General features: G+C 37.6%; 1 protein-coding gene across 1 annotated transcript; it reads right to left on the bottom strand.

The window, feature by feature from the left end:
* Positions 1–772: 772 nt before the first annotated feature.
* nid1a (nidogen 1a) lies at positions 773–26,406 on the bottom strand. The gene is made up of 20 exons (XM_033979507.2): positions 26,092–26,406; positions 22,628–22,924; positions 21,635–21,861; positions 20,871–21,121; positions 20,267–20,407; positions 19,743–19,994; positions 18,593–18,793; positions 17,785–18,018; positions 17,109–17,246; positions 14,832–14,960; positions 13,936–14,079; positions 11,630–11,749; positions 9,733–9,948; positions 8,233–8,396; positions 6,905–7,031; positions 5,947–6,118; positions 5,327–5,484; positions 5,114–5,237; positions 3,518–3,630; positions 773–1,309 (listed from the first exon to the last, which is right to left on the bottom strand). The coding sequence occupies exons 1-20, from the start codon at positions 26,293–26,295 to the stop codon at positions 1,182–1,184; spliced, it is 3,540 nt and encodes a 1,179-aa protein (XP_033835398.1). The 5' UTR covers positions 26,296–26,406; the 3' UTR covers positions 773–1,181.
* Between the last annotated feature and the right edge of the window lie 1,507 nt (positions 26,407–27,913).

Raw genomic sequence — 27,913 nt, 5'->3', positions numbered from 1 at the left:
ATCACATTTTGACTTATAACAGACATCATATCATTGTCAATAATATCATATTATGTCCAGTCTGCGGTCTAGACCAAGGATAAAACTGCAGTGGTACTTTGGTTCCACCTAGTGCTTCATAACAGTCACTGCATGCAATGTGCTTTATATACAGAAGGGGTCGCACTGGTCAACGTGGAAGATACAACGATGGATAAGAAATTGCAACTTTGAATGGATTTTCTCAATCTTACATATGCAACTTATAAAAAATATTGTTCTTCATTCATGTTTCCCTCCTTCAAAATAAATTGTGTTTATTCTGCCATGCCATATTAAAGCAATAACGTGTAACTTTCTCGAGGTGGCACATCACCTGCAGGATTTCATAGATATAGAATATTAAAATCATACACAAACCATTGGTACATTCTCCATGGCCCTCCTCCAAGCCAAATGAAAGTCTGTTTTGAGGAGAGCCTACTCACAGAAACAGAATGTTTTTGTTTTTTGTTTTTTTTTATTTTTTTTATGTTTTCAGTGTAATAAAAACATCCATAATAATATTTTTTTAATAAATAAATAAAACAAATTTTTAGCCAATTTTTTGTCTATAATGGATAAGAAAAGTTACATGGTGGGGCTTTAAGTCAGCTTGTATAGGAGTAACATAACAAGATGATAAGATTTAGATTCTACAATCACAGATAGTTTAAAAATTATTATTAACAAGCATTTCCCAGGTGACGGACAGCATTTAAAGGAATAATATGAGATACCAAAAACAGACAAATTTGTTAGAAAAATGTTTATTCAGTTGCTGTCCAGCATGTAACCCATCCAACAGGCCTTATAGACACATTCCACAGTATAAACTTTCCTTTATTTCCAACATGCCACCCACAGTGTAACACAGATGCCAAGAGATGATGTCATATACATAGCTGTAATAATTTCACATTAAATTACTTATCCCTTGAGCTTTATTCTCAGTTCATGTGCACCAGGAGACAGTAAACATAATAGTGTTTTTATTTACAATACTAAAAATGTGAAGGCAAAGTTTTAAAAAAGGCACCATAAAAATACAAGGCACGATCATTTCCAATTCATGTTTTCAGTGGTATTTTCAGCAGCTATAGTTAATGCTGAGAGGCTCCTAATTTGTGGTAACACGTCCAAACAGTGTAATTCTCATTTATTTAATAGCCATCTCTCTCAATGCAGCCCACCCCCACTGCGTTGTCGGGACATTTACAGGAGCGGCCATTAGGTGTCGCTAAACACAGATGAGTGCAGCCTCCATTGTTTATGCCACAGTAGTTTTGTCCTGGAAGAGAGATTAAGAAATGATTGTTGACTAAAACATTTTCATTATAAGTGGGCCAAGAACTAAAAGATACACATGTGTTTCCCTTATAAATCAGTATAGTTACGAAAGCACTTTTGGACTGTTGTGAGGAACATGGGCGGCCAAAAAAGTTACTCAAACACATTACACACGATTACAATTACTAAATACTTCCATGGATGTTCATATATTTTCATTTTTATACCCAATCCAATTTTGTCACAGTAAAATCTTCACAAAAATATTCAGGAATGTGTTAAAATGTGCCTGTAAATATTTTGGTTGAGGTTCAAGTCTAGCACAAAATTTGAATGGACCATAAAATTAACCACATAAGTGAAGTAATATCACTTGTTTGTAAGATTTCTGTTCATTTTATTAAGAATCAGCTCTTTTAGCTGTAATTTCAAGTAGATAATTATACGTGATATACTTAATATTGTAATTTTACATTTCTCCAAAATAAAAATTGCGTTATTATGCATTTTTTAATATACATCCCACTTCTATTTTAGAGCTTTAGACCCGGCAAAATGTTTGAAAAAATGTGGTATAATTCATTTAGTGGGGCATCTACACATAGGCCTAACCGCATAAAGTCAGTAGTGGACTAATTCCTGTTATAGATCTGATTGCTGCTACATTCATAAAGTAAAACAACAATGGATTAAAATCTCAGCTGGACATTAAAGGTTTAAAAGTTGAAGTTGTTTCAGCACAAGAGGCTTTTAAACGTAAGATATGATTAAAATCAAGAAGAACAGAACTGTTCACCATATAAAAGGTTTTGGTTACATCAGTACAAGTAATTCTTCACAATCTAGAGTTTAAGTGCAATTATTTAAAAACAATCTTAGTAACTGAAGGTATCAGGACATGTTGTAATCTAAGAAAACATATCTAACTCCCCTCCTGTTGCCTCAAATTCCCACTGTGTTCAGTCTTATCTGAATGGGAGGATGATGTGTTGTGGCTGCTATGGACACAGTAACATCACTCACGCTGAAATCTAAGTACCGGTATATACATTTTAGAAGTTGAATTCCTCTGGTAAGAAAATGCAGTGCTTTCTCTGGTTGGCAAACTGCTCTCAGTGTGTTTTACAGAGGCTGCACAGGTCACCACACCAGGCCTACTTTTTACGGCTTGGTTCAGAGGAGTTAAGCGACTGGATAATAAGTGTAACTCTGAGCTAGCCCCCAAAGGTACAAGGGTCAAGCTATTTGGAGAAAGAGCTTTCAAGTGAAGCTGTGAGTACTTCTGCACAAACCAGGATAGAGTGTATATCGTTTACAAAATTGAGAAATAGGTAAAACTGTTAAGCAGAAATAAAGTATGAATACATATATAATTTGAATAACAATGATCTAGCCATGATTATAATGGCTATAATATAATTATGATTCCTTATATAGTAATAATGCTTTTGGCTAAATCTGATTTTAATTGGATAAGGGATGCAGTCATGCTAGAATTAACATTTTACCTGGTAAAATAAAGGTACAGAGAACACTACCTCTCATTAAAGATAAGAGTATGTGTAATTTTTAATGAAGGGGATGAATTATAGATGTCCTTACTTCAAGGCAGAATTCTTTTCCTTAATTATAGGTTCTTACCTGCATAGCATTCTGGGTAGTTCAGAAATATTGAGGTTTAAAGTGGGACTAAACATCTAAACTCCTCCCACAATAACAGCCACATTTCAAATAGAGCTCCTAAGCTGTGCAGTATCTGGAGGACTAAAGGGGAAAGTGAATGGGGTGAAGTGGAGCTTTAATCAGGGCAGTTCTGCATGATGTCACGTAGTACTTGCAATTTCAGTTACCACTGGAGGCAGCACTGTTTCAGTTTTTAACAGGTTTTGACACAAAAGCTCCAGATTTACCTAGTTTGCACTACAATTGCCAAAAAACAAAAAAACAAAAACCCAAACGACTAGGAGCAGTAGACAATACTATTACAACACCATGTACAAAGTTTAGTAGCAAAAAGCTGATTTAGTGTTTAATGGCACTTTATGATCTGACCACCAGAATGTAAAAAACAGAAACAAAAATATAATATGACTAACTCAATTTCTACAAAAACATCAGATACATAAGTATATGAATTAACCATAAATATAGTGAACTGTTCTTCATTTTACCACCAACATGTTGGTTGTAAAAGTGCTTTTGTTTTTACCTTGTAGACACTGTGAGTAGGCTGCGGCTAACCCATACAGCTTGGTCCTTTTCTGAGGCTGGAACTCGTCTGATTCTTTGCCAGCATAGCGGTCTACTGAAACCACTGCATCCCTGTTATAAACAAAGACAACAAAATGTTTAGCAACCCGGAACTGTCCCAATATGGAAATGTAACATCCTGTGCCTCTGTGAAATGTCTGAAGTAGTCTTTTTTTTCTAATCATAATTAACTATGCTTACAGAAAAGTTTTGGAGATTACAATTAAAGGACAAAATTAGATATAAACCAAAACTGAAACCAGATTAAACCACACATAGACCAGGACCAAAGAAGAAATTTGGGTTCAAGTCAGGTCAAGACTTGCAATAAAGCAAGACTGAGTAATTACTTTTCCCATGAATTATAACAAAATCAGGATACCATGACTATACCAAGACTAATACCGGACTAAACCAAGACTGCACCAGGACCAGGAAAGATCAGATGAATCACACAATAAATAACTCTTAACTATAACATGGGTAAAGTGTATTTATTTTTCTATTAACTACAAGATTTTAATGCTCACATTTACTTACAGACGAATTTGTATTACAAAAAAACCCTAACAAAATGATAAGTACGACTAATGAGGCCTGCACACCACTTTAAACCCCTTAGATATAGCAATGCTAAAAATACATCAACAGGAATAAGTTGAACCTTTCTAGGATAGTTTTAGAAAAGTCTTAATTTACAGCAGAACTAATAAAAATACTGAATGATAATTTGAAAGAAACTACTAACAACTTGTGTTAAAAATACTATTCCATATATTGTATAAAGAGTGGTATTATTATCACTAGATTATCAACATTTATATCAAATCTTTTCCTGAATATTGAAATTGAGTTTTAAATTTGAGTATTGTGACTAAAACTAAAGTTTGTCCACAGGATATGAGTTAGTAGACACGGTTAGTTGTTCCTCCCCCACTGCTCTTCCTCTCCAGACTTGGTAAGATCAGAGAGGCCCAGGTCACTGCTGAGAAATTGCAAGCAGCTGCCAGTTTTTAAGATGCCTCCTCCTACTCTTTGTATATGCACTCCTAAATAGACAGCAGTCCCTTCCCCCACTTGGTGCAGTTACTAAAAACATACAAAATCCACCCAACATGAAAGTGCTATGGATGTCAATGCGTGTCAGAGGTGGAGTGAGATGCCATATTTAAAATGTCAGTAGCTATTTGACTTTTGACCCAACGTCTCCCCCACTGTGCAAGCCTGATGTGTAAATCATCTGTAACATCATCATACTTGACAAAAACAAAAAACAAAACAAGACTTAACCAAGACTAAACCAAGACTAAACCAAGACTAAATCAAGACTAAATCAGGATTAAACCAGCACTAATCTGGGGATTAAATAAACAAAATTACACCTCTTTCATACATTTTTATATCTATCTGGTTGAAAATATTATTATTATTATTTTTTTTAAATAATAAATTGACTAATGGGCTAACGCTAACCGGCTACTAAAATGATCGTTAATTGAAGCCCTACTGGTAAATTCATATCGATTAACAAAATAAGCATTATAAATGGCCAAACCTCCTCCAGTCAGTATAATAGAGGTTTTTCCCGAAAGTTGTCATCCCAAATGGATACTGAATGCCCTCCAGGACCTGTCTGCGGTCGCCTCGTCCAGGATTCATGCACTCCAGTTTATGTGTGCCTGGAGGGAACATCACACGGGAGTTAGACCAGAGACGAGACAGCAGACATCATCTCATCAGTGAATAATCCCTCTGAAATGTCCCGTACCTGCGTCGGCCCAACACAGCTGAGCGCTCTGAGGGTCATATGTGAGACCATTGGGTAGACCCAGGTCGTCCTTCACCAGCACCCTCCTGTTAGAGCCGTCCATGTACGAGGACTCGATTTTAGGGGCATCACGGTTCCAATCGGCCCAATACAGATAACTGAGAACACAAGATGCATTTACTTTGGGAAAACAAGTGGATTTATACAGAATTTAAAAGATGGACAATGAGGATCCATCACTTGCTACCAGGCTTGATCTGTGTTTTTATACATAAATGGTACTTAAGTTTAATGTCACTTAAAACAATCAAAAGATTAAAAATACTCAAATGGTCCCTCTAATAGGAAACATGACTCTAGGAAATAACAGGAAAAAAACATTAAAAAACTAAAGCAACATTATGCATGTAACTTTTGAACTTATGTCCAGCTGGAAAATGATATATTCATATGGTTTTCTCTACATAATGCAGTGAACGTGGCTCAGATTCTGGTCTTCAAAAAGATGAAAATTAAAATAAGCTCACAATCAAACTATTTGAAGACTACTCTCTCAAAGGGTCTCAGGTCCAGCAGTAAAACAGGCTCCTCTTTTCTGTTGAGTTATATTTAGTACACACCCATTAGGAGGGTCAGCGATGATAGCTCGGGGGTTGACCAGGTCAGTGTCTATGATGACCTTTCTCTGAGTTCCGTCCAGAGACGCCACCTCAATGCGGTCCTTCACAGAGTCTGTCCAGAACATGGTGCGCCCCAAGTGGTCGATGGTGATGCCCTCTGGACTGTCAATGTCTGTGGAGAGGGGGCAGTGTGTTTATTATAGACACACTTTGTACAATGGAGTGGAAATCAGTGTGATCCAGTTTAAGTTTGTTGACTTTTTGCTACTGTGATAAAAAAAAAAAAAAAGAAATATTTTATTCAATTTTAGATGTTCTTTTTAAAACATGTACCTTTACAATTTTAATAAATTATACTCAATTAAGAGTGCTGTCAATTTTTATTGAAGTAGAAGTACAAAGATGTAGTTTAAAAAATTACTCAAAAGAGAAATTACTAAAAAGCAGGACACACAAACAAACAGTAGCTTTAAATTCCTGATACTGAAGAAAAAACTCAAGTTGTTCTTTTTATTTTCCCTTGAGTCATAGCTGCATGACTTAAGTGTTTTTCTAAGAATGTTTATTGAGTCTTATTGTACTTTGTTAACAGCAACAACTATGATCTAGAGGAGAACATGGATAAGCAGGGCACTCGACAGAAATTTGGGGGCCTGGGTCAAGAAGCCTCACAATTGTGGAACTCCTAAGATCCTGAGGCCTGAGATAACAGACCCCTTTGACCTCCTCATTGACTCCCCCATGATTAAGTAGCTTTTTTCTGCACATTCTGGTGATATAATGGCAATTATCTTCGTTGCCGATTATCACAAATATACAAAATGCCCCACAAACGATTATTGTGTACCCTTTTTTTCAGCATTTGATTTATCGTTCCATCCCTATTTGAGAGACAACTTTAATTATGCCATGAAATATGCCTCATTAATTGTATAATCAAAGAGTTCAGTGAATTTACCTGATCTAATGACTTGCGTTGGCTCTCCTCCCTGCAGTCTGGCTTTACTGATAGATGGAGATGTGATTTCTGTCCAGTAAACCATTTTGTCCACACAGTCGTAGGCCACTCCAATGACCACCTTTTCCTATTCAGAGGGAAACAACCAACCATAAACCTTTGAAGTTAACTTTGCTCAAAAAACAGTGGTCAAATTTAAAACAAGAAGCACATGTGTCTCGGGACATTAATTCTCTGACATAAATTAGCTCTGCCACACACGGAGCAGCTGCTTTGGAGATCAGCGTAACAACAAATGCAGATTGTAATTCTTTTGCTAGCTCAGTCCAACTGATGTTAGTAATTAGCATGAATGTCAACATGTGTCTAGAATAAAATGGTGAAGGGAAATGGGCAGAGAGCGAACCTGTGTTATTACAAGAAAAAAACAAATTGGACAAGCCTTAAAGTGTCTGCTGTATACAAAAAGATGTCCACATATAACATAGTAGCTAGGGATGTTAGGTCTACAACCAAATTGGATCTTAGAAACTGCTCGTAATCAAACATAGCCAAAAATTTTACTCAATTAAGAGTACCGTTACTTCAAAATAAAATTATTTATGTAGAAGTACAAATTAGTACTTCTACAGAGTTAAAAAAAAAAGTATCAGCTTCCATTAAAAAACAGGACACATAAACACTAGTAGCTTCAAATTACTGATGCTGAAGAAAAAACTCAAGTTGTTTTTTATTTCCCATTGAGTCATAGCTGCATGACTAAAGTGTTTTTCTAAGAGTGTTTATTGAGTCTTATGGCTGAGGACTTGTTTACTTCTTCAAATACAAATACATTAAAAACTGCTGGGGAATATCCAAGAAACTGGAGGTCAGTAAATTTACAGGGACATATGCAAATAATTATTAACTTTATTCATTTATTATGGGTAATCTGAGGTCATTAACTTAAATTTCTTAGTATATTTAGACTTTAGATCTATGCAGATGTTTTGATGGTAGAAGGAAAACACAAATAGACTGACAAACATGCACGATAACTAGTCAGAGATCAACCTAGTAATTTAACCCACAACCCCATGATAGATTAAACAATATGTAACACAATAGACAATCGACAAAGAAAATTCACAGTGCGAGTAGCTCATTGAGATAGTGTGTTGAGGATGGAGATAGCTGATGGTACAAAGCACTCCCCTTTCTACTAAGCCCTGCCTCCATATCACAAGTTGTACATTCTTCACATTTTTTGTCAGTGACGTTTATACATACACTATACTGTATGCATGCACTGTAGTCAAATTCCTGGTCAAAATGGATTTCACACTCACAGGCAGATGGAGCAGAGTCTTGGCTTGTTCTTTCTTCATGTTGTATCCTTCTAGTGGGACATGCTCGATTCGGCCGCTCTGGGCGTATAACAGGTGTGTCCCGGGAGGCAGCGGGTGCACATCAGGGCGGGGGGTGGGGCCAACAGGTGTGCCATGGTCATTACCTGCCAGTCAGTCAGACATGAGCATGCAGATTATTCCTTGCATTTCTTCTTGATTATTGTAATGATCTGATATTTTGTGTTTAGTTCAGAGTTGACACCTTTTGTTTTTCTTGTAACTGTTTGCTTGATTTGTTTTACAGATGTTATTTGAACAGAGAGATAGTCAAGATCATCTTAGAAGAACAGGTATATTAAAAAAAATAAGACTACAACCAGTAAAAAACATCATTATATTTCTGTTTGAGGGGTTAGTGTGTGGAACAACCTTGATGATAAATTAAAAAAAACTCCTACACAATAGAAGCATTTTAAAAGAGGTATAAAACATTACTTTTTAAAAATTACAAGACTCAGGAATTTATGTGAACTAGTATGGTTTGTACTTTGTTTGTTTTTTGCATGCATATTCAGATATATGTTGTAGAACTGATGCTGCTTTTCTTGAAATTGGAATTGGAATATTTTTGGAATTTTGGAATATTTTTTACTTCAGCCTAAACCCTTTCAGTCATGATAGAAATGTTATGTACAACCTTATACAAGTTGAATAATGTTTGATTTTGAATGCAATGACCACATAAAATAAATACTACAAAAAAAAATAAATAAATACTACTTTGTGTGTTGTTTTAATGTAACTCTTTTGTATGTGACAATTTGTTGCTATGCCGACAAGTTGATGGAAGCTTCTATTGGTCAGTTACTGGTCTGTTTTGGAGACTGAGCTGAGACTGCTGTTGTTTTGACTCCTAAAGTAGCCCTTGCGTTCATAAAATAGACAACAATTGCATTGCTACACATGGCCTCAAGACATATTTTTGCCTGACTCTAGTGTCAATGATCAGGAAATACGCACATGTCTACGGTAATAGTAGTAAACGACATTTTAGAAGCGTCTGTAAAGAAAGTGTCTATTCCATAAACATCAATGGTTGTTTACGCATCAAAATTGTGAAATCAAGTTGATTGTCCAAGTAGCACTGTGACAAAAAATGCCCAATGAGAGGTACAAGTTCTTGGCACGCTCTAAACATACAATTGATATATCCTATAGATAGATTGTGGAGTCAAATAAGTCTAATGTTGAGGTAGTGAGACAAGCGATATATTGTTGAAGTATACTGTTGATTTTGGTGGGAAAGAGTCCAGTGGGGTAGTAGTGGTAGGTAATGTGGCAAAAAAAAGAAGATACTTGAGAATCACATAGTCAAAGCACAATGGAGGCTGACCAATAGGAAAAGTAAATGGATGGAAAAGCACTGAACACAGATGTAATGATGTTTACTGGTATATCACAATTCATTCATAGTAGTAGTATATTCTGCCTAATACTCACATGTGGGTCTCTGTCCTGGCTCTGTGCGTGTTCCTGGTATCTCACGCCCGCTCTGGTCCACACACCAGCACTCCCCGATGCTGTGGTGGCACTGCATGGGTGAGTAGGCTCCGTTCTGATCGCAGGTCGGGATGTACTGACCCACAGGAGGCCGAGGACCCCGGGGACCTTGGTAAATGCTGTCCCTGTGCAGCTCGCATGGAGTCCTCTGCCTCTCTGAAAGGAAGAGAAACATAAAATTTGTATATCCCTGTATGCAATGTCATATAAACTATAAAGCATATTTTGAGCAATTTGCACCATTCAAAATATATCAGATTTTGTTTAAATTGTTAATTGTCATGGCAATGGTCTCAATTTTTCATCATTCTGAAACACATAAAGTTGATACATCTGGCAAACCGTATTTTGAATGTGGCTGTTAACATAAGGCATGCAAAAACTTGGTGGTTGTTTCATTTTCTGTATTAAATTAGCTATTCAAAAAAGCATGACAAATTTGTTTTGAGTGAAAAATATTAGGACAATAAGGTCCAATAGGCAAAGCACAGGCATCTCAAAAAGTGACTCAAGTCGTATGTAATGGCATCTCAGTGCAGCTGTAAAGTCTCCTCAGGTGATAGTTTTGTGAACCAAACACGACCCAAGTCATAAAAATGTCTGTGATGTCATGTAAACTGTAAAGCATGATTTATGTAATTGTATCCTCAGGAAGTAAAGGGTTTACTGTAGGGCTGTGAATTTTGTGCAGTGATGGAATTTTAAATGAGATTCTGTCATTTCTAATTTTCAATGATATGCTTGGGTCTTTTAAATGAGGGGTCCACACCCACTCCTCTGTCAACAAAAGCATGCGGTTTGGAGTTTGGACTTTGAATGAAACAATTAGACTGTTTTTTGGGTACTGTTAAAAGTTTGTATTGTTTATGTTCAATAAATAAAAATGTTTTGTTTTTAATAAGGTAAAATAAAATGTAATGAAATAATCGATGTTTTTCTGTTTTACATGAAATACACAAAACAAAAACATGACATTTTTTATGAGTTATGGTAAATAGACATGTGGTAAGTAGCATGTATGTGTGCAATGTCACTTACACTATAAACCATAATTTATGACCATGTGTATCTAGTTTTCTGTTGCAAATCAGACACTGAAAAGGGAAGTCAAACTCCTATAGCTTTTTTGTCCTGAACATGATCCAAATATGTATGCAATGTCATACAGATTTTAAAGCATAAAGCACTTATTATCTTGTGGATTTAGCTGTAGCCTCAAATCGTGTTAACTGCAAAACATGCTAGTGCTTTCTGCTTTATATTAGTTACTCATAAAGTGTGACAAATTCCTGTAGCTTTTAAGAATGAAATGGGGAACAGACTTCAGCTGGTAGTAATATGGATTCTGCTAAAGGGCTCATTCTTAATACTGGTCTTGCACAAATGTGTGGGAAAACAATGCTATGTATACAAATTCCACTATTCTTCTTTGTGTGTAACCATACCCACACTGACTATTATAGATTTGTGTTTTTTGCAAAATTGCGAAGAAGAAAAATGACAAAAATAGCATCTAACAGTCTAGCAGTAGCACATTGAGTGAGTGAGTATTTATTGCTTTGTGGAGACTAAAATCTGTATACACTCAATTCATGGGGAATAGGTTTAGGGCAAGAATGCATGAACAATATAACAACTTGTACTTGATTAAATGCAAGAAAGAGTTTAATGCTATACGGTGTAACATTCCAGTCACGGCAACAACATCACCATTGAGACAAGCAGCCAACAGAACCTCCACCAAAAAAGTTGCATAATACGCCGTTATTAAAACACATTTTCATTTATTTCACTATGCAGGTTATTTTAACTGAGCGGAGTGTATTTTAGACTTTACCTGGGGTGCACTGAAAGCCATCTCCGCGGTAACCAGGTTTGCACTCACAGGAGAAGGAGCCCTGCGTGTTGTAACAGCCTGCGTCGTGGTGGCAACTGCGGAGCTGACACTCATCCACATCTGCAAAGACAAGATAATAATAATAGTGAGAAAATGATTAAACTACTGATATTCTAGCTTTTCCTATATTCCTGAGTAGGCCAATATTGTAATGTAAAATGAGTTAACCTATTACTGAATTCAATAACTCTTTATCTTTCCATAAGAGGCATAACGACATAAAGATAGCACGAAAAAAACAACATTTGGACAGTGACCGTGACAGATTTTTAAAATTACAATGCCCCCCAAAAAGTTGGTTAACCCAGTGGATCTCAAACATTTCACACCAGGCACCACCAAAGTAAATATCTGTTTTTTCGGGTACCACCAGATCTAAGTCAAGTACATAACAGGTCTAGTCTAGGGCTAAACCAGGTCTATATCGTCACTGTAGTTTTAAACCAAAAAAATATACAAAAGAGTACAAAAAGGTGGATAAAATGAACTCTAAATTAGGCAAACCCACACACTGAAGAGCTATCCAAGTACCACCTGAAAGAACTCCTCCAGCAGTATTTGAGAAACACTGAGTTGTTAACCTAAAATCTGACCTGCCCCCATCTCAGTTAATCACTACTGTCTAGAACAATTTTGCAATATAATTTAAAACCCAGCCTTTCCATTTGATTGAAATTGTAGCTTGATTTGGGTCAGAACAGGTCTATATTGTGAGAGAGAACCAGCATGGGAAGAACGGAAACTATGAATGAAAGTGTAATTGAGCTGCCAAAAGAGAAACATGCGTAGAACCTGGACTTTAACAGACCCACGACGCCCATCTGTTTTTCATGTAGCGTCTTCAATCACTGGAGGTGTGTTACGTAACTCACCTCCCCCATCCAAACACATGCTTTTAACATTAGGACCATAGGAAGCCATGTTACAGCTTTAAGGATCGCATAAATGGTGGGTCTGTCTATGTCATGAATGGAGACATTATAGTGAACTTTTCAAAGGAATTCACAGACAACGGGTCAGACATGATAATTTAAGTAGAGATTCAGAGCTTTGATAATGCCACTAACAAGAGATCTGTATTAAGGAGATATTGTTAAGTGTTGATGTATAGTGGCCAGAACGGTAGGCAATAAGTTGGTAAATAAGATGAACATATCGTCTAATTAAACAAAAATGTATTCTTAAATTCAAACTGAAACCTACATGCCAGTATCTTCCTCCATGCTTTACCGCAGCAGCAGACCAATTAGTCATTTTAGCCTCTCCTCCCCTTCAGCATAAACCAATTACACTGCAAATACCTCTAGTTGCTAAGGGTTCATGATAAATTATGAATTTTTTTTCTATACCTAAAAAAGACGTAAAAGGCTACATGGAATAGTGGAATGTGCATGTGTAGAATGATTGACAACCCGCACAGTCAAATAGTGATTAACTTAAATTGAATGTAATAAAGTAGACTGATCGTGTTTTTGTAGCAGCATATTTTTAACAAAACAGCAGCTGCAGTGAACATTTTGTGACAACCACTGTTATTGTCTTAAATCACAGACCAGCTGGTTGCCTCTTTTATCCAACAAATCACTTGAGACAGTCAAAAAGTAAAGTTTTCCAAGTCCTTATAAGTTTTTCTTTTAGATACTAATTTTGAAGAATAGCTTTTTCTATTGTACCCTGCTAGAATAAATATAAGTGATGGGACCGAAAAATCCCACAAGACAAAATTGCCACAGGATTGTGCACAAGTGGAAATTGATCTTGACAATTGAAATAAAACAAGTAAATCTTTTTTGAGAAATAATAGTGTGGTGCTATCGGTGGTGAAGCCATATTTATTTGTTTTGGCAATCTAACTAATTTAAAAAAAAATGTGTTGCTAAAATCATAGGCTTTGTCATGATAACAAGTTTTGCACAATATTGTTAAAAACCATGAGATGCAATACATAAATAACAGAATAACACTTCAGTATTAGTTTGTAGCTATAATGAGTCATAGAAGTTATGTATTTTATCCCTCTACAGCTCAAATCTTAGTTGTACACATGATAAACAGTGAGCCCCAAATATTGTTTCAGCTTTCATATATTGAATAATAAGTTGATAAAGTAATTATCGTGACAGGCCCATTTGTTTTTTGTAAACAAGGTCAAAATCTATTGTCTTTTCTTGTGGGAATTAAGTCTTGTCCCATCCATAATAGATATTTTACTTTTTTATGAGAAAACATTTGATTGTGTGTCTTACCTTGACAAATAGACCCATCTCCTAAAAATCCCTCTAGACAGGAGCAGACAAAGGCGGAGCCTCCAGTGTAGGTGCACTGAGCGCGCTCAGAAATATCACAGGTGTGACTGCCATCCTCACAGGGGTTTACAGGACGATCTGCCTCTGTAAAAGAAAATACAAGGACATTACACCATATGCTTTAAGATATAGGACTCGCTTATGTAAAAGCAACAGGTATAAGTCCTCGTTCATGTATTGAATTATTCAATATGAACAAACTGATTATACAGGCTGTGTTGAGACTGAGAGACTTGTATATTGTGTGATGTAATTGTCATGCAATATATGCTGAACTGTCTTTTTGCTATTTGATATGTTTAATGTGTAAGTGAAGTCCCATTCATATGCAAGCTACTGACCCCTGCATGCGCTAAGATACATTTCCCCACAAGAAGACAGAATAAAAAGGAATCTGAAACCTGAAATGTTGTACTTTAAAATATATTATCACTCCCAAGGATACTGACCAGAGTTGGTCATTTCAACAAAAACTATTTGTTTCCCCTCATAGGATTTATTTGACATGATACAGTAACATGAAGCAGGGGTAAAGAGCAGGGAGGACAAATCTCATCTTTATAATATGTACTACAACTACTTGACAACAATACCTCAAAATATGAATGAAAAATATTACATAAAAACACTGTAGGAGAAGAAAAACAAGTGTTGGTAACTCCCTGTGGATTGATCTCATGACTAAACTCTTGCTGTGAGCAGAACCACTTTAATATCACATGTTTAATTATAACATCTTGGTCTACTGAGTCCATTTAATCTCTGTAACTACTAACTTTGACTATTTGTGATGATAGATTTAGGCTTGTTTAAATACTTTTGCTAACTTCACTTACCCACACATGTTCGCCCATCACTGGCAAACTGGTATCCTTCAACACACTCACAACGGAAAGTCCCAGGCTGGTTGTTGCAGATGGCATGGGCCCCACAGATGAGGGGAGTCTCTACACACTCATCAATGTCTAAAAATGAGAAAATACAATTGGTATCTGCAAAGAAGCTATTTTTATTAAAGAGCCCATATTACAATATTTTCTGATCTATGTTATAATGTTGTTTCCTCATCACAAACATAGCTGGAGATGTGTTTTGTTTCATTCACACATGTGTAGTGAGTACTTCTCTCAAATGGAAAACACCTTGTGAGATCATATGGTAATACAGGAAGTGCTCCACTGTTTTACACCTTCACAAGAAGCATTTGGATTATTTCAGCCATGGAATTGCCATCTCTACTGAACTAAAGGTAAAAGTTAGTGGTTAACTTGAAAACTACAGCTTGACATCACAAGGTGGAGCAGAGCATTTTGAGTTTTGGAGATGTAGACATCCTAATAATGCAAGTGAGTAATCCTGCATGTGTGAATGGAACAAAACACAACTCTAGGTATGTTTTCAAGGAGGTAACAATATTATAGCATGATTTAAAGCTCACGAGAGTCAATTCTGTGCAATAGAGGACCTTTATAGATATCAACAGGAATAACCTGTCTGCTTTTCAAAAATCGTATATTTTCTTCTTAACATAAATGTTTTTGATATAATTACTACAACTACTTACTACTTACTACTACTGTTACTACTTGATTCACAATAAATGAATTTATTAAGAACAGTTTAGGCTTAGCAACTACTTAATTAATAACCTACCCTTAACCCCTTAACCCTAACCCTTTAAGTAAGTAGTTGCAAAGCCTGAATCATTGTAGATCATGTTTTATTCAAGGCTAATCGAGGTGAAGATATTGTAATGTTCTGTTTTAAGGAAACGCCAAATGTCTTCTGGCTGTTTATTTTCTGGACACAAGAGCTACTGTAACCCACGCCAACACAAGAGCAAAACAGCAGCAGTCTTAACTCACTAAAGCCAGTCTCTAAAAAACAGACCAGTAACTGAAAGACCACTTCACTTGAACATGTCAGCATAGCAACTAAGCACATAATACATACAATATACAAAAGTAGTTACATTAACAATCACATATACTATCTGTAACTGTAATATACTGTAAATATAAGATACAAAAAGAGCTGAAATATGCATATTTCATTGCTATTTCTGTCAGTTAATTAATGTTTGGGGTAACTAAGACTACAGCTAAGACATTTGACCACATATTGAAAATGATCAGATCATTTTTAATATTAAGACTCAAAAAGATTTTCATTTTTGTCAACATCGTCTACCCCTACATAGCCACAAAGTAAGAATAAGAGTAAGTGCATAGTTTTACTCAAATAGTAAGTAGACTGATGTGAAGGAGGTGGTAGAAATAAGAAGAGAAAAGACATACAGTAATTACTATCTGCTCTTGAAGTCAGCGACATAAATCTTCAGTATCAGATGTGCAAAGATCAGAGGAAACTTTAATTAAATTTACTAATTACAAACTGATAAAATCTTGTCTGAAACGCATCCTTCTTCTATCTCTGTGCCTTGGGGTTTTCCTGTCTGCTCTTTAATGCAACAGCCTGTTACAAAAGCTCTGACCACACCAATGCATAGGGAGGAATGGGAGTATGGGACGTCATTTGTTTATCGTGTGGGACTCCTCTATGCTAATTGCTAAGATTGTCCAGTTCCCGAGGAAGGAAGACTTTAAAGGAGTGACTTAAAACCCAAATAAATGTGGGAAACTGGGAGATAAAGGCCCAAAACTGGAAATGAAACTTCAAAAGGAAAGTAAGTAAGACCAAATAATTGCTCATGTAAAATAAAAAAATAATAATACAAGAAGAAAACACAGACATAACATGTAACTTGTTAAAGGTCTGCCTACATAAAGATGTTATTGCTTTGTTCCACAGTATGGCATTAGTTTGATCTATCTGCATACAGACACCAGCAGGTCAGATCTGTGGAGAGTAAGCCTCGCTCACAATACCAATGTATGTTTTCCAGGTATTTTTGAACAATAACAACATCTTTAATTGAATAAAGGCAAGAAATAAGTTGTTTGTAGTATATTGTCATACTGTGGAACATTACAAAGCAATAACAGAAAAGTTACATAGTCCAGGTTTAAGGCATGTCACGCATTTCCATCCTTTTGCAGCATTAAGTATTTGACAATTGGAGAAATAGAAAGTATGTCTGATTTCAGTCCTACCATAGCAGAGTCGTCCATCGCCTTTGAATCCTGCCGCACATTCACAGGTGAATGCATTTCCTGTTCCAGGTCGACACACGGCGTTGTTGTCACAGCCGTGTCTCCCGGTGAAGCATGGGTTCTCCTCTGGCTGGCCATCTGAAATCAATTGAAATTATTCTTATTGTAATTATTTATTTGAGCATCACTTTCCTTACTTTGCAGTAGGTGCATTATCAATTAAGTGCATAGCTGAGGTGCTCAAAAAGAGTAGGTTGAAGTTAAAAACTTATGTTGTCCTACCACCTATTCCAGGATTAAGTAGTTGGAAATAATATAATATCCCAGTCAACAGTCCAAAAACGTATTTTTTTTTTCATGTTATTTTGCTTTTATGGGCCCTGCTCCTTCAGCTCATACTGATTTGTCCTTGGGCAATATACTTAACCCAACTTGCTTCAGTCCACTGTGAAAATATGTGTTTATGAATGAGTGGGCGAGTAGTTCTTTGATGTAAAGCTAAATGGGGAACATCCTTATAACAGAAATAGCTGTGTTATGATTTGGTGTGTTTACAACAATAACATGACCTAAGCCTCTCTCAGCCTATACCTTGGCAGGATGCTATATTAATTTGCTCCATGGAGGAAGTGCTCAAACCCAAACAGGAAGTCATATAAATAACCTATGACCTCACCGTTGACATCTCCGATCTTGTTGCTCATGGCAAATCTCGTCAGTTCATTGTTTGCGTCGTACATAACAAAGATCTGCTCCACCCTCAGCATCTGGGAGGGCTTGACATCCTTCATGGGGTCTCCATGTTGGCAGCTCTGGAAGGTAATGGTCTGACGCCACTGGTACGTCCTGGTCTCCACTCTGCCGTCGGGGAGGGTCACTTTGTAGTCACGGGTCGAGGAAGATGTAATCACTAAAAGGAAACAAAGCAGGGATTTGGAGAGAATTTGATTCACTTTCCTTACATGCACTGTTAAGTTGTTGAACATACATTATCTACAAAGAAATTGAGGCAACCAGGGTTACTATGTGAATTACTGCACAATAGGACATGTTCTGTAGCAACTGCAAAAGAAACGTGTTGTCTAATGAAAAGGATTTATTAGTTCTAATTTTTATTATTATTTATTTATTTTTAAAAGATTTTCTGTCCTGAAGGCTTTTTTTCACAGGATAGCTGTAATGTGCATGAAATGGGGAGAGCGAGTGTAGAGACATTCAGCAAAAGCATTAACCTCTTAAACCACCACACAACTGGCAAGTACAGTTTTGTTGTGTGATGTAGTATAAAGCTAGTATGTAGGCATGATATCAGGACTCAGATTGAAAACGTCAATGCAAACAGTTACATCTGATTGAGTAATCTGATTTCTTTCTCATTGTTTACACCTGTGCATGTTTTAGGTTCTTATCTGATTATTATTGTTATCTTTTTTTCTGGCCATGCAAATGTACTCAGTTTAGTTTAAATCAAAAATGTGCCTTACAGTTGTCGCTGTACTGGTAGATCTCAGAGTACGGCTCGACTTGCACCGTGGCTTCAGGTGGAACCTGTGGGATGCGTCCATCCAGAACGGTGCTGACCTCCAGGTGGTCGTGCTCGTCGATGCCTTTGAACTCCTGTCGGATCGTCAGCTTCTCGTTACCGGGCATAAAGGTCACCTCAGCCTGCCGCGTGAACATACCGCCTACAGCAAACACACAGGAGCTTCAAGAACATTGCTGAAGAGAGCCCCATACTAGCTCAAATGATTTTTTTTTCAGAGCCTCCTCTTCAGTGCTTCCTAACACTTTTTGTGTCGAGTAATGGTATTTTGAAGCCACTATCATTATTAAGTAAAAATGTACACAAGTTGAAGTGTTCATTTCAACTTGTATTTGGTTGATTATGTCTCAGTCTCAATATACAATAAATATAATCATTTCACTAATCGACTACTGAAATAATAGTTAGTTTCAGCCCTATTAATTATGTCCAAAATCATCTAAAGTAATCAAAGATTACTACAAAGAACATTTTATACTGAAATACCATTAAATTTTAAACTCTTTTCCAAGTACTCTCTGCGTTTTCCTATACCCCAAAGGTTCTCGTAACCCTGGTTTGGAAACCTTGCCCCATACACATACACTTATAACCATCTTTGAACTGATACCTAAAGTGAGACTAAACCAGTTACCTTCAGCTACTAAACTGTGTTTATAGAGTTTTTATAGCATTGTCTACAGTTCCTATGGTCATTTCAGTGCAAGTTATTTTGAAGCTTTGTGGTCTAAAACAGTGTAAGACTATACCATGTTCCCCCTCTGTTTTGGGTGTTTAGTCCCACTTTAATTACTGATATTTTTGAGAAAGGTTTAACATATCGGTTTCAAAAATAGCATGCTATCTGTCAACATAATGGATTTGAGTTGAATCTGGGTCAGGTTCCTTTAACTACTGTACTAGCAATAATTTTTTTTTTTCAATCCAGTTTTTCCTATACCACTGGTCAGTATTGACTTTGTGACTACATTGCAAAACAATAGAGGATCTCTGGCCCTGGCTGAACTCTCAGTCCAGGGGGAGTCCATCTGGAGAGAGTCAAACTGCAGCTGTTCAACACATAAGTGGAAAAATGTGTACAAAAATCTTACCAATGATCCCAAAGCCATTCTTGAAGCCAGGCTGCTCCAGAGCAAAGGCCCAGCCGATGACCCCTCCAAGGGCGGAGAGGGGCATGAGCGAGGGGCCAATGGATTTGGGAATGTCGCTGATGGCGACATAGGCGCGGCCGTCATTTACCACAACATACGAGTGCAGGTCGTTATTGTTGAACTGAACTGGAGTCGGAGAGCTACCCACATACACATTCCCATTCATTTTACCATTCATTCTCTGAGGCTTCCCTGTGGAAAAACAACACATTTTACTGAGTTTTAAGGTTTAATGGCAACTTATTGATATTTAAAGATTCATTTCGAGGTCAAAATCTAATTAGAAAGGATTTCATTCTCCAGTAATCAGGATGTGCTCGTTGGCATGCTGTGGCATTGAGGCCTAGTGGATGCTACTTGGGACTGATGCCTTATTCATTATGTATTAAAATTTACAATGAATCAGTATCATTTTTTAGTAACAAACTTTTATAATCATGAACAATAAGTGATTCTTCATTTACCTTCTGCCACACACTGAACACCATTGCCGTAGAAACCAGGTCGACAATGGCAGCAGTATCCTCCAGGATAGTCTCTACAGTCAGCAAACTGTGAGCATTTATCTCTGTTGTTCGCACATGCTCCAAGGTTGTATGAAAACACTATAAAACAAACAAAGAAAGATTATAATCACTATTTTATTTCAGGAAATGAAATGTGCAAATAATAGGTAGCTTAAATATTACTCAAAATCAACTTTTAACCATGCTATCTCCAGCAGAGTTGATCATTTGTTTGGGTCAACCTGCTGACTAATCAATACACATAGCTTAATCTGAGCACTTTAGCGAGAACAGATAATGGCACAAAATGTGACTACACTGCTCTTTTATAGATTTGTTGTAAAAAAAAAAAAATGGCTGTGGGTGAGTTTGTAGTAAATTTAAACTACATAAATTGAGAAAAATAATAAAAATCAGCCCTACACATCTGCCCAAAAATATCGCCAGAGTTGATCAGCCATTGATTTCTCTGGATTCTAAACACTCGGCATTGGCCCATATTGGTTGATGTTTAATAACAAAACAGTAAATACATGTACAAATGTATGTTTTATTTTATTACCGTTTACGTTGATTTCTGTGTCATCCACAACTACCACCTCTGGGTTCTCTGGTTGGTATTGGACAGGGTTGATTGGGATTTGCCCCCTCTCTGGCTCATATGGGGGGTACTCCAGGTGCTGTCCACCCACCCCAGCCTCCTCTGGGTCCTCAGTGGGCAGATTGGACACCTCTCCCGGAAGCACGTTTGTGAAATAAGGGAAAGTGCCAATCTCAAAAACATGGACACCGCGCATGCCAGAGTTGGTCTCTCTGAAAGCGAAAGAAAATGACTTCATATACGAAGGTACTGCACTGAGACATTTGAGCTGATCTATTATTATTGTGTTTAAAGGCCCTGTACCCGATTTTCCATTTATTTGAGTAAAATATGTCTTGCCCAGTACAGATATATTGTATAAGCAGCTCTTGAGGTCAAAGTAAGTCCACTGCATAATGTCTGCATCTAATTAGAAAGCATTTTATTGTCCAAAAATCAGGAAGTGCGCCTCAGCATGCCAGTTGTTGTGAGTTTGACCATGGCAGTGTGTGAAACACACTCGTAAACTCATCACAGTGACTAATTAAAGAGCTTGAAATGCATAAAGTAAGTAAGGAATAACTTTGGACCACTGCAAACCGTTTCAAATGAACTAGTCTTTCATATTTTAAGACAGTTAAAGTCAGGTACAGCGCCTTTAAGTTAACTTGCATAAAATAAATCTTACTATGAGGATTTATTTGATTAATCTGACTGTTTTTCATTATAGTGTTTCATTGACTTACTCAGCCAGACGTCTGACAGACTCCTCATCGTCAGTGGTGATGCGGTAGTACGGTCCCTGGCTTGAGAACATGAAACCCCATACAAGGCCTTTGCTGAAGCCTGCATGCATCACCACACTCTGGCCCTTGGCTGGTGTGGAGGTAAACTGTATCCCGTCTCTCGCGTACAGGACAATGGCATAAGAACCAGTCTCCAGGGAGGCAAGAATCAGCTGGAAAGTGTTTCTCTGAAAAATTATAGTCATAAAATTAAAAGTATTTAGTCATTGTTAATGCTATAATAATGATAATATAACTGTAAAATTAACCATAAAAATGAAGAAATATCTATTTTTTATAACACATTTTTGTGAGTTTGTTTTCTTTTAATCAAAACATATTTTACTGCTATACATATATATACTGCTGAATTAAATATGTGATGAAGTAATTTTTATAGTGAGTCTTTTTTAAATTTGAAGGCAATAAAATTAAACAAATTTGATTTTTTTTTTAATTAGAAAAACAAATAACAACATAAAAGAGATACTGGTAGGTTCTATGGGGTTGAATATTCCAACAACTTTTAGATAATATTAAGTGGTTTCTAGGGCAGTCATTTTTAATTGTCAGTTTAATGGTCAGTTTGGGTCTTTATAATAATAATTTCTACAGCCAATCATCTGTCAGTAAAAGGGGCAACAGTGGCTTAGTGGTCCCCCAACCCAAAGGTTAGGGGGACCACTAACCTTTTCTGTCGTGTCTTTAGGCAAGACACTTTGCCTAGGCAGCCACCTTGTCTAGTATGAAAGTGTTGTGCGCATGAGTGTTAGGTGTCTGTCCCAGGGCAGCTGTGGCTACAGTAGTACCTTACCACCATCCAGTATGAAGTGAATGAATCATGACTACAGTGTGGCACTTTGAGAGTTAACTCGTCATTTCTGCATGGTATTTAACAGCATTTTTGCATTGTCCCAAATGGGTTTCTGAGATTATATCATTTTTAAAGTTTACCTTCTTTATGCCATCTCTGCTGTCCTGCTCTTGCATTGCCACGTCCACCCATGTGACTACCACGGCGTGAGTGGGGTTAACTTCATCTTCGTCTGGAAAAGCCCTGTTTATGTGCTCTGCTGCCTGCCTCAGAAGTGCAGGACTCTCATCTTGTCTGAAGAAGACTTTGCCCACCCCATCGCTGGTGTCCAGGTCTCCTTGTAGAGCTGCGATCATGCCAAAGCTGGCAGGCATGCGGCCGAGATAATTCGACTCACTGGTCGGCTTTGCTGTGGCAACAAAGCCATTGGTGTTGATCTAGAAATAATACAGAGAGAGTTTTTTTTTTAATTTGATTAAATGATTTTTAAAATCCTAGGTATTTTTTATTTAATTTAATTCTTATAATTTATATTTATTTATTACTTTTTTTTTTTTTTTGGTTTTGATTTGATCAGACTGTCACAGTAAAGAAGGAGCTAAGTCGAAAGGCAAAGCTCTTGATTTTCCGGTCAATCTACGTTCCTACCCTCACCTATGTTCATGAGCTCTGGGTAATGACCAAAAGGACAAGATCGCGGATACAAGCAGCCGAAATAGGTTTCTTCCACAGGGTGGCTTGGCATACCCTTAAAGATAAGGTGAGGAGCTCGATCACACTGGAGAAGCTCAGAGTAGAGCCTCTGCTCCTCCATGTTGAGAGGAGCAAGCTAAGGTGTCTTGGGCATCTATTCCAGATGAACCGGGGACACCTCGCTGGGAAGGTGTTCCAGGCATGTCCCACCGGAAGGAGGCCCCAGGGAAGACCCACGACATGCTGAAGGGACTATGTCACTCGGCTGGCCTGGGAAAGCCTTGGGGTCCCATCGGAGGAGCTGGAGGATGTGTCTGGGTTGAGAGAAGTCTGGGAGTCCCTGCTTAGCCTGCTACCCCCGCGACTCAACCCCGGATAAGTGGAAGAAAATTGATGGATGTATGGATGATTTGATTGGTTTTATTGATTGTTTCATTGATGTCTACTGTGTGTTTATTAAATGTGCTATATAAGTTAAGTTAGGTACAGTATGTACCCTTCTGGAGATTGCAAGTCACCTGGATGATTCTATGGAAATAGCGAGTTACAGAAATTATGGTTATTTGGCACCCCTCCAGGCCAAGGGTTAAGATGTAGCAATACAAACATGCTCTCTGTAAATGTTTATCTTAGTTTTTCAGTGCTGTAAATACAACCAAAATGAACAAACAAACAAACACGCTTTTATTGTAGTCTAAAAGTTACACACTGTGGCTTTAAATATAATTGTTTTGTCTGGAATGTCCCTTAGTATGGCATTAGTAAGGTTCTCTTATCTTGAACTTATTTATCTCAAAGAAGACAAGCAGATGATGCCACCGGGTTACAGGTTAGATCAGTGGAGAGAGAGACCCGGTCACAGTAAAAATTACGCTTTTAAGTGTGTTTTTTTAAGCAATAAAAACTAGTGGCATTGATAAAATACAAGATAAATATTTTTAATGCCATACTGTGGAACATTCTAGTCATGAATCCCTATAGTCATCCTGTCATACAAACTGAGACAAACAGGTCCAGTAAGAAAAAGTTACATAGTGCAGCTTTACACGTCTGTAGCCGCATGAAGCAGAAACAGAAAAGAAATACTCAAAGACAATGGCGCCGGGAGATTAGAGGTTTACTGCAGTTATTTCCTCAGACTGATCATTTGTACCAATGGTAAACAACTAAAACTCCCAAATAGGTTGTTTTTATGTGAGGTCATTACAGTCTACAGGTATTTGAACAACATACAGAAAAATGTGCTGAATCTGCTGCTTAGGAAACCATTTGTGTAGTTATGGAGGAGCCAACAATACAAAATATGGACAGTGAAGTCTTTTTATTTAGCTTTTTTAATGTGCAGATAAAACCAGTATTTATGTTTAATAGGTAGATAAAAATTCATTCAAAACTATCTATTCTCTCTTATCTATCTAGTAAGACTGACTCAAATTAAAGAAGTTCTCATAAGTTGTTAAATGCAGTGGGACATTGAGAGACAGGACTCAGGAGCTCATTATGAATGCAATAACACTATATGATTTTCAATTTTTATCAATCAAAACTACAGAGACAAGGGACAGGTGCCTAAATGCTACAGATCAATATAATGATGTGAGATCTTGTGACACCAGAAAACCACTGAGATAGGGGCTATCGCTCAGCTGGTCTGACCCAAGTCCCTGGTCACACACAGAAGACAAATGATCTAAGTCCTCTGCCATATTCCACAAAGGCTTAATGAACAAACAAGATGCCATTTACCACAGCCTGCACACTTCTGTTTTACGGTGGACACATGCCGGGCTCATAAAGCAGAAATGCAGAGTTCATGTCAAAAACACTCACACACTCTACACTAGGGACTCCCTCACTTCCTGAAAACAAGAGCACTATTCCGAGTCACTCCGTTTCCTGTCTTAGCCTGGTCATGGAGCACTGGACAAATCACTAATCAAAATCACAGAACCAGAGATAAAACAGATGAATAAGAGGGATAAAAGCTTTGATAAAAAAACAAAAACAAAAACATTTGTTTTGGAATAAGTTCTGAGCATACCAAGGAATAATGAATCACACTGTGTAGGAGGATGCAGACCTCCTCATAATTCAATGTTTTGTTTTAGCCATATGTGGTTTGGAAAGCACTGTTCCCCTGCAGGGCTCAGACAGTTCAGGTGTAGAGTGTGTCTCATTCAATATCTCAGGGCCAAATGGAAGATAACATCATTCATTAAAAGTAATGGGGAAGTCCCAAAAAACGTTATAGAGTTGATGTGTCTTTGACTGATGCAATCTGTTTACATAAACTAAGATTTGTTCCATACTGACTGACATACACATCCTGCAGTGCAATGACATGTATTGACTTGGCCTTTACTGTGGCCTTCTTAAACAAACCAAGGCATCAGCTTTTTTGCTTTAGCTGAAAATAACATTCTTGGATTGGATTTTAAACATGGAGCCCCTGAAAGCATGGCAAGAGAAAAAGAGTGGAGTAAATCTGCAGTTTAAATTCATTCAGGAGATAAGCATCTCTTTGAGACCACAGGGCCATTTTGCATAGACCCACCGTGGATGTTCCTGGAAGGATTGCAAAAAACTTCGCCTCCAGATCTTTGCTGTTTTGTTTTTTTTTGTTTGTTTTTTGTTTTTTTGTTTTTTTGGTTAACAGTAAAACGATAACCTCCAGGGAGGCAGAAAGAATCCATGGACACATGCCACTGTCCTGGTGATAAGTCAATCAGTGTCAGGAAGAATCTCTTGTCTTTAACGAGTTGAGAAATGCTGTAACGCTGTTCAATTCCAAATTTTGTGCCATGGCTTCGTGTATGCGCAATTGCCCAAAACAAATGGAAATGAGATGACCTCCTAAATATTACAAATAGTTCAAAATGTCACAAATAACTCCATGCTGCCCATTACTTACAAAGATGCTGTTGTAGGAGCTATCATAAAATAGGACGGGCTTGTCCAGCTGAAGTTGGTGCGTCTTGTCCGTCCCTGGCTCCAGGACCTCGTCTCCTGCGCTTTGGCCAAAAGGGAAAAAGTCTGACCGTTTTACGCACTGAATATTCGCCACAAACCCGACAACAGCGGCACACAGCAGCCAGCCTCGCTCTTTCCAGCCCATTGTTCCGATAGTTTCCGACCGTCTCTGGGGCAGCTCAGCGGCCCGTTAGCTCCGTCCAGGGCAGAAGAGAGTTGCGCGCAGGCAGCAGCTAAAGTTCAGATGGAGTTGAGGAGGGGCGGGGTTGAGCGCGATCTTCATAAAAGTGTACAAAGAGGACTGCCCTGACTCTACTTTCAATGAAGCTTTAACTTAGCCTATTGTAAAGGGGTTATGCCTCTACATTAGTTAATAACAAATGAAAAAGACACGTGTTTGGATTGGATTCGTCTAACAAGTAACAACAAACAATAACACCCCACTGTTAAGCATATACAACGGACTGGAGATAATATGTTGACTTACAAAAGGCTACATGATGCACTGATGCCCGTTCACAGATGGAGGATCATAGGGTAAATCCAGACCTCAGTTTGGGAGGTCCCCACTTCTCTATCGACAGCACTGGGGCTGTCCTGGGACTTCTGGACAGGAGCCAAACGGAGCATCAGCGCGAGGACATCAGCGCACGGGCCACTTACCGGCAACAGAGCCTGGCGGTGCATCTGATAAACATTATGAAAAGGACAATATCACCGCGCACTGTACCATGCACTAATTATTCGAGGTATGCGCAATGATCAGACTCCGCTCTGGCTGGGATAATGAGAGGCAGGCTTGTCTATTTGGTTTGTGGCACTTAACTTAGAGCCGTTTCAACAAACATTCAGTCAGTCTCCAATACTGCAGGCCGGTCAGCTGATGGGATAAGGCCAAGTTATAATCACCATAATATACAGTAAGAACCACTTAACATTTTCTGCATAGTCCCTCTTGCCTCGACAGCATCCTGGGAAAAGCAAAGCAAAACCAACCAAACAGATCACCTAGTGTATGATAGATTTGAGTCAGGACAATTGCATGTTGATGTGAATTATTTTCTTGCAAATGTATATTGGAATATTTGGTAGTTTCATCTTTGAAACTGCTGTCCAAAGTGAAACTTGGTTAAGAAACTGTGAGAGCCTCCACCTTTGAACTCAAATGTTTTGGATTAGTGACACATGCAATGGACCACATTCAACACAAAACATATTGAAAAGTATAAGCTTATACGAATAAACTTTATGCTTGTTGATCACTGTCATATTTCACAATGATGAAGACAGATGAATAGATGACTGTTACTATTGTGTATAAGCCTCACATCCTAGATTCAACTAAATGTGTTAAATGCAGCATGTACATAGCAAAAAATAATAAGAATAATAAGAATAATAAAAAATACAATCCAATAGTTTTGGCCTTGGTGCTGTCCTGATATCAGATGCCATAGAAAAATATAATTCTTGCCTCACAGAGTCTGCCCCACAACAGGCTGGAGATGGATTCTTCCTTCCTCCTCATGAATTAATGCAGGACTTCCCTTTTCTAAACTGCAGTCCAGAGCTCTCGAACACAAATGCCATTCCCAAAGAGGAGTGTTGTAACACAGAAACATCTGGAGAACTAGACAAGATCAAGTACCAGATAAAACAATCCTGCCAGATGAATTCAGCGTCACTTTAAAGTACAGTGGAAGTGTATGTTGACAGTTCAATCACTTCACATCTTTGAAATGTTGTACAGAAATGATAATGCA

The sequence above is a fragment of the Periophthalmus magnuspinnatus genome, chromosome 15, assembly GCF_009829125.3.
Source record: "Periophthalmus magnuspinnatus isolate fPerMag1 chromosome 15, fPerMag1.2.pri, whole genome shotgun sequence".
NCBI classification, from domain to species: Eukaryota; Metazoa; Chordata; class Actinopteri; order Gobiiformes; family Gobiidae; genus Periophthalmus; species Periophthalmus magnuspinnatus.
This window is presented reverse-complemented; position numbering and strand designations above follow the sequence as displayed.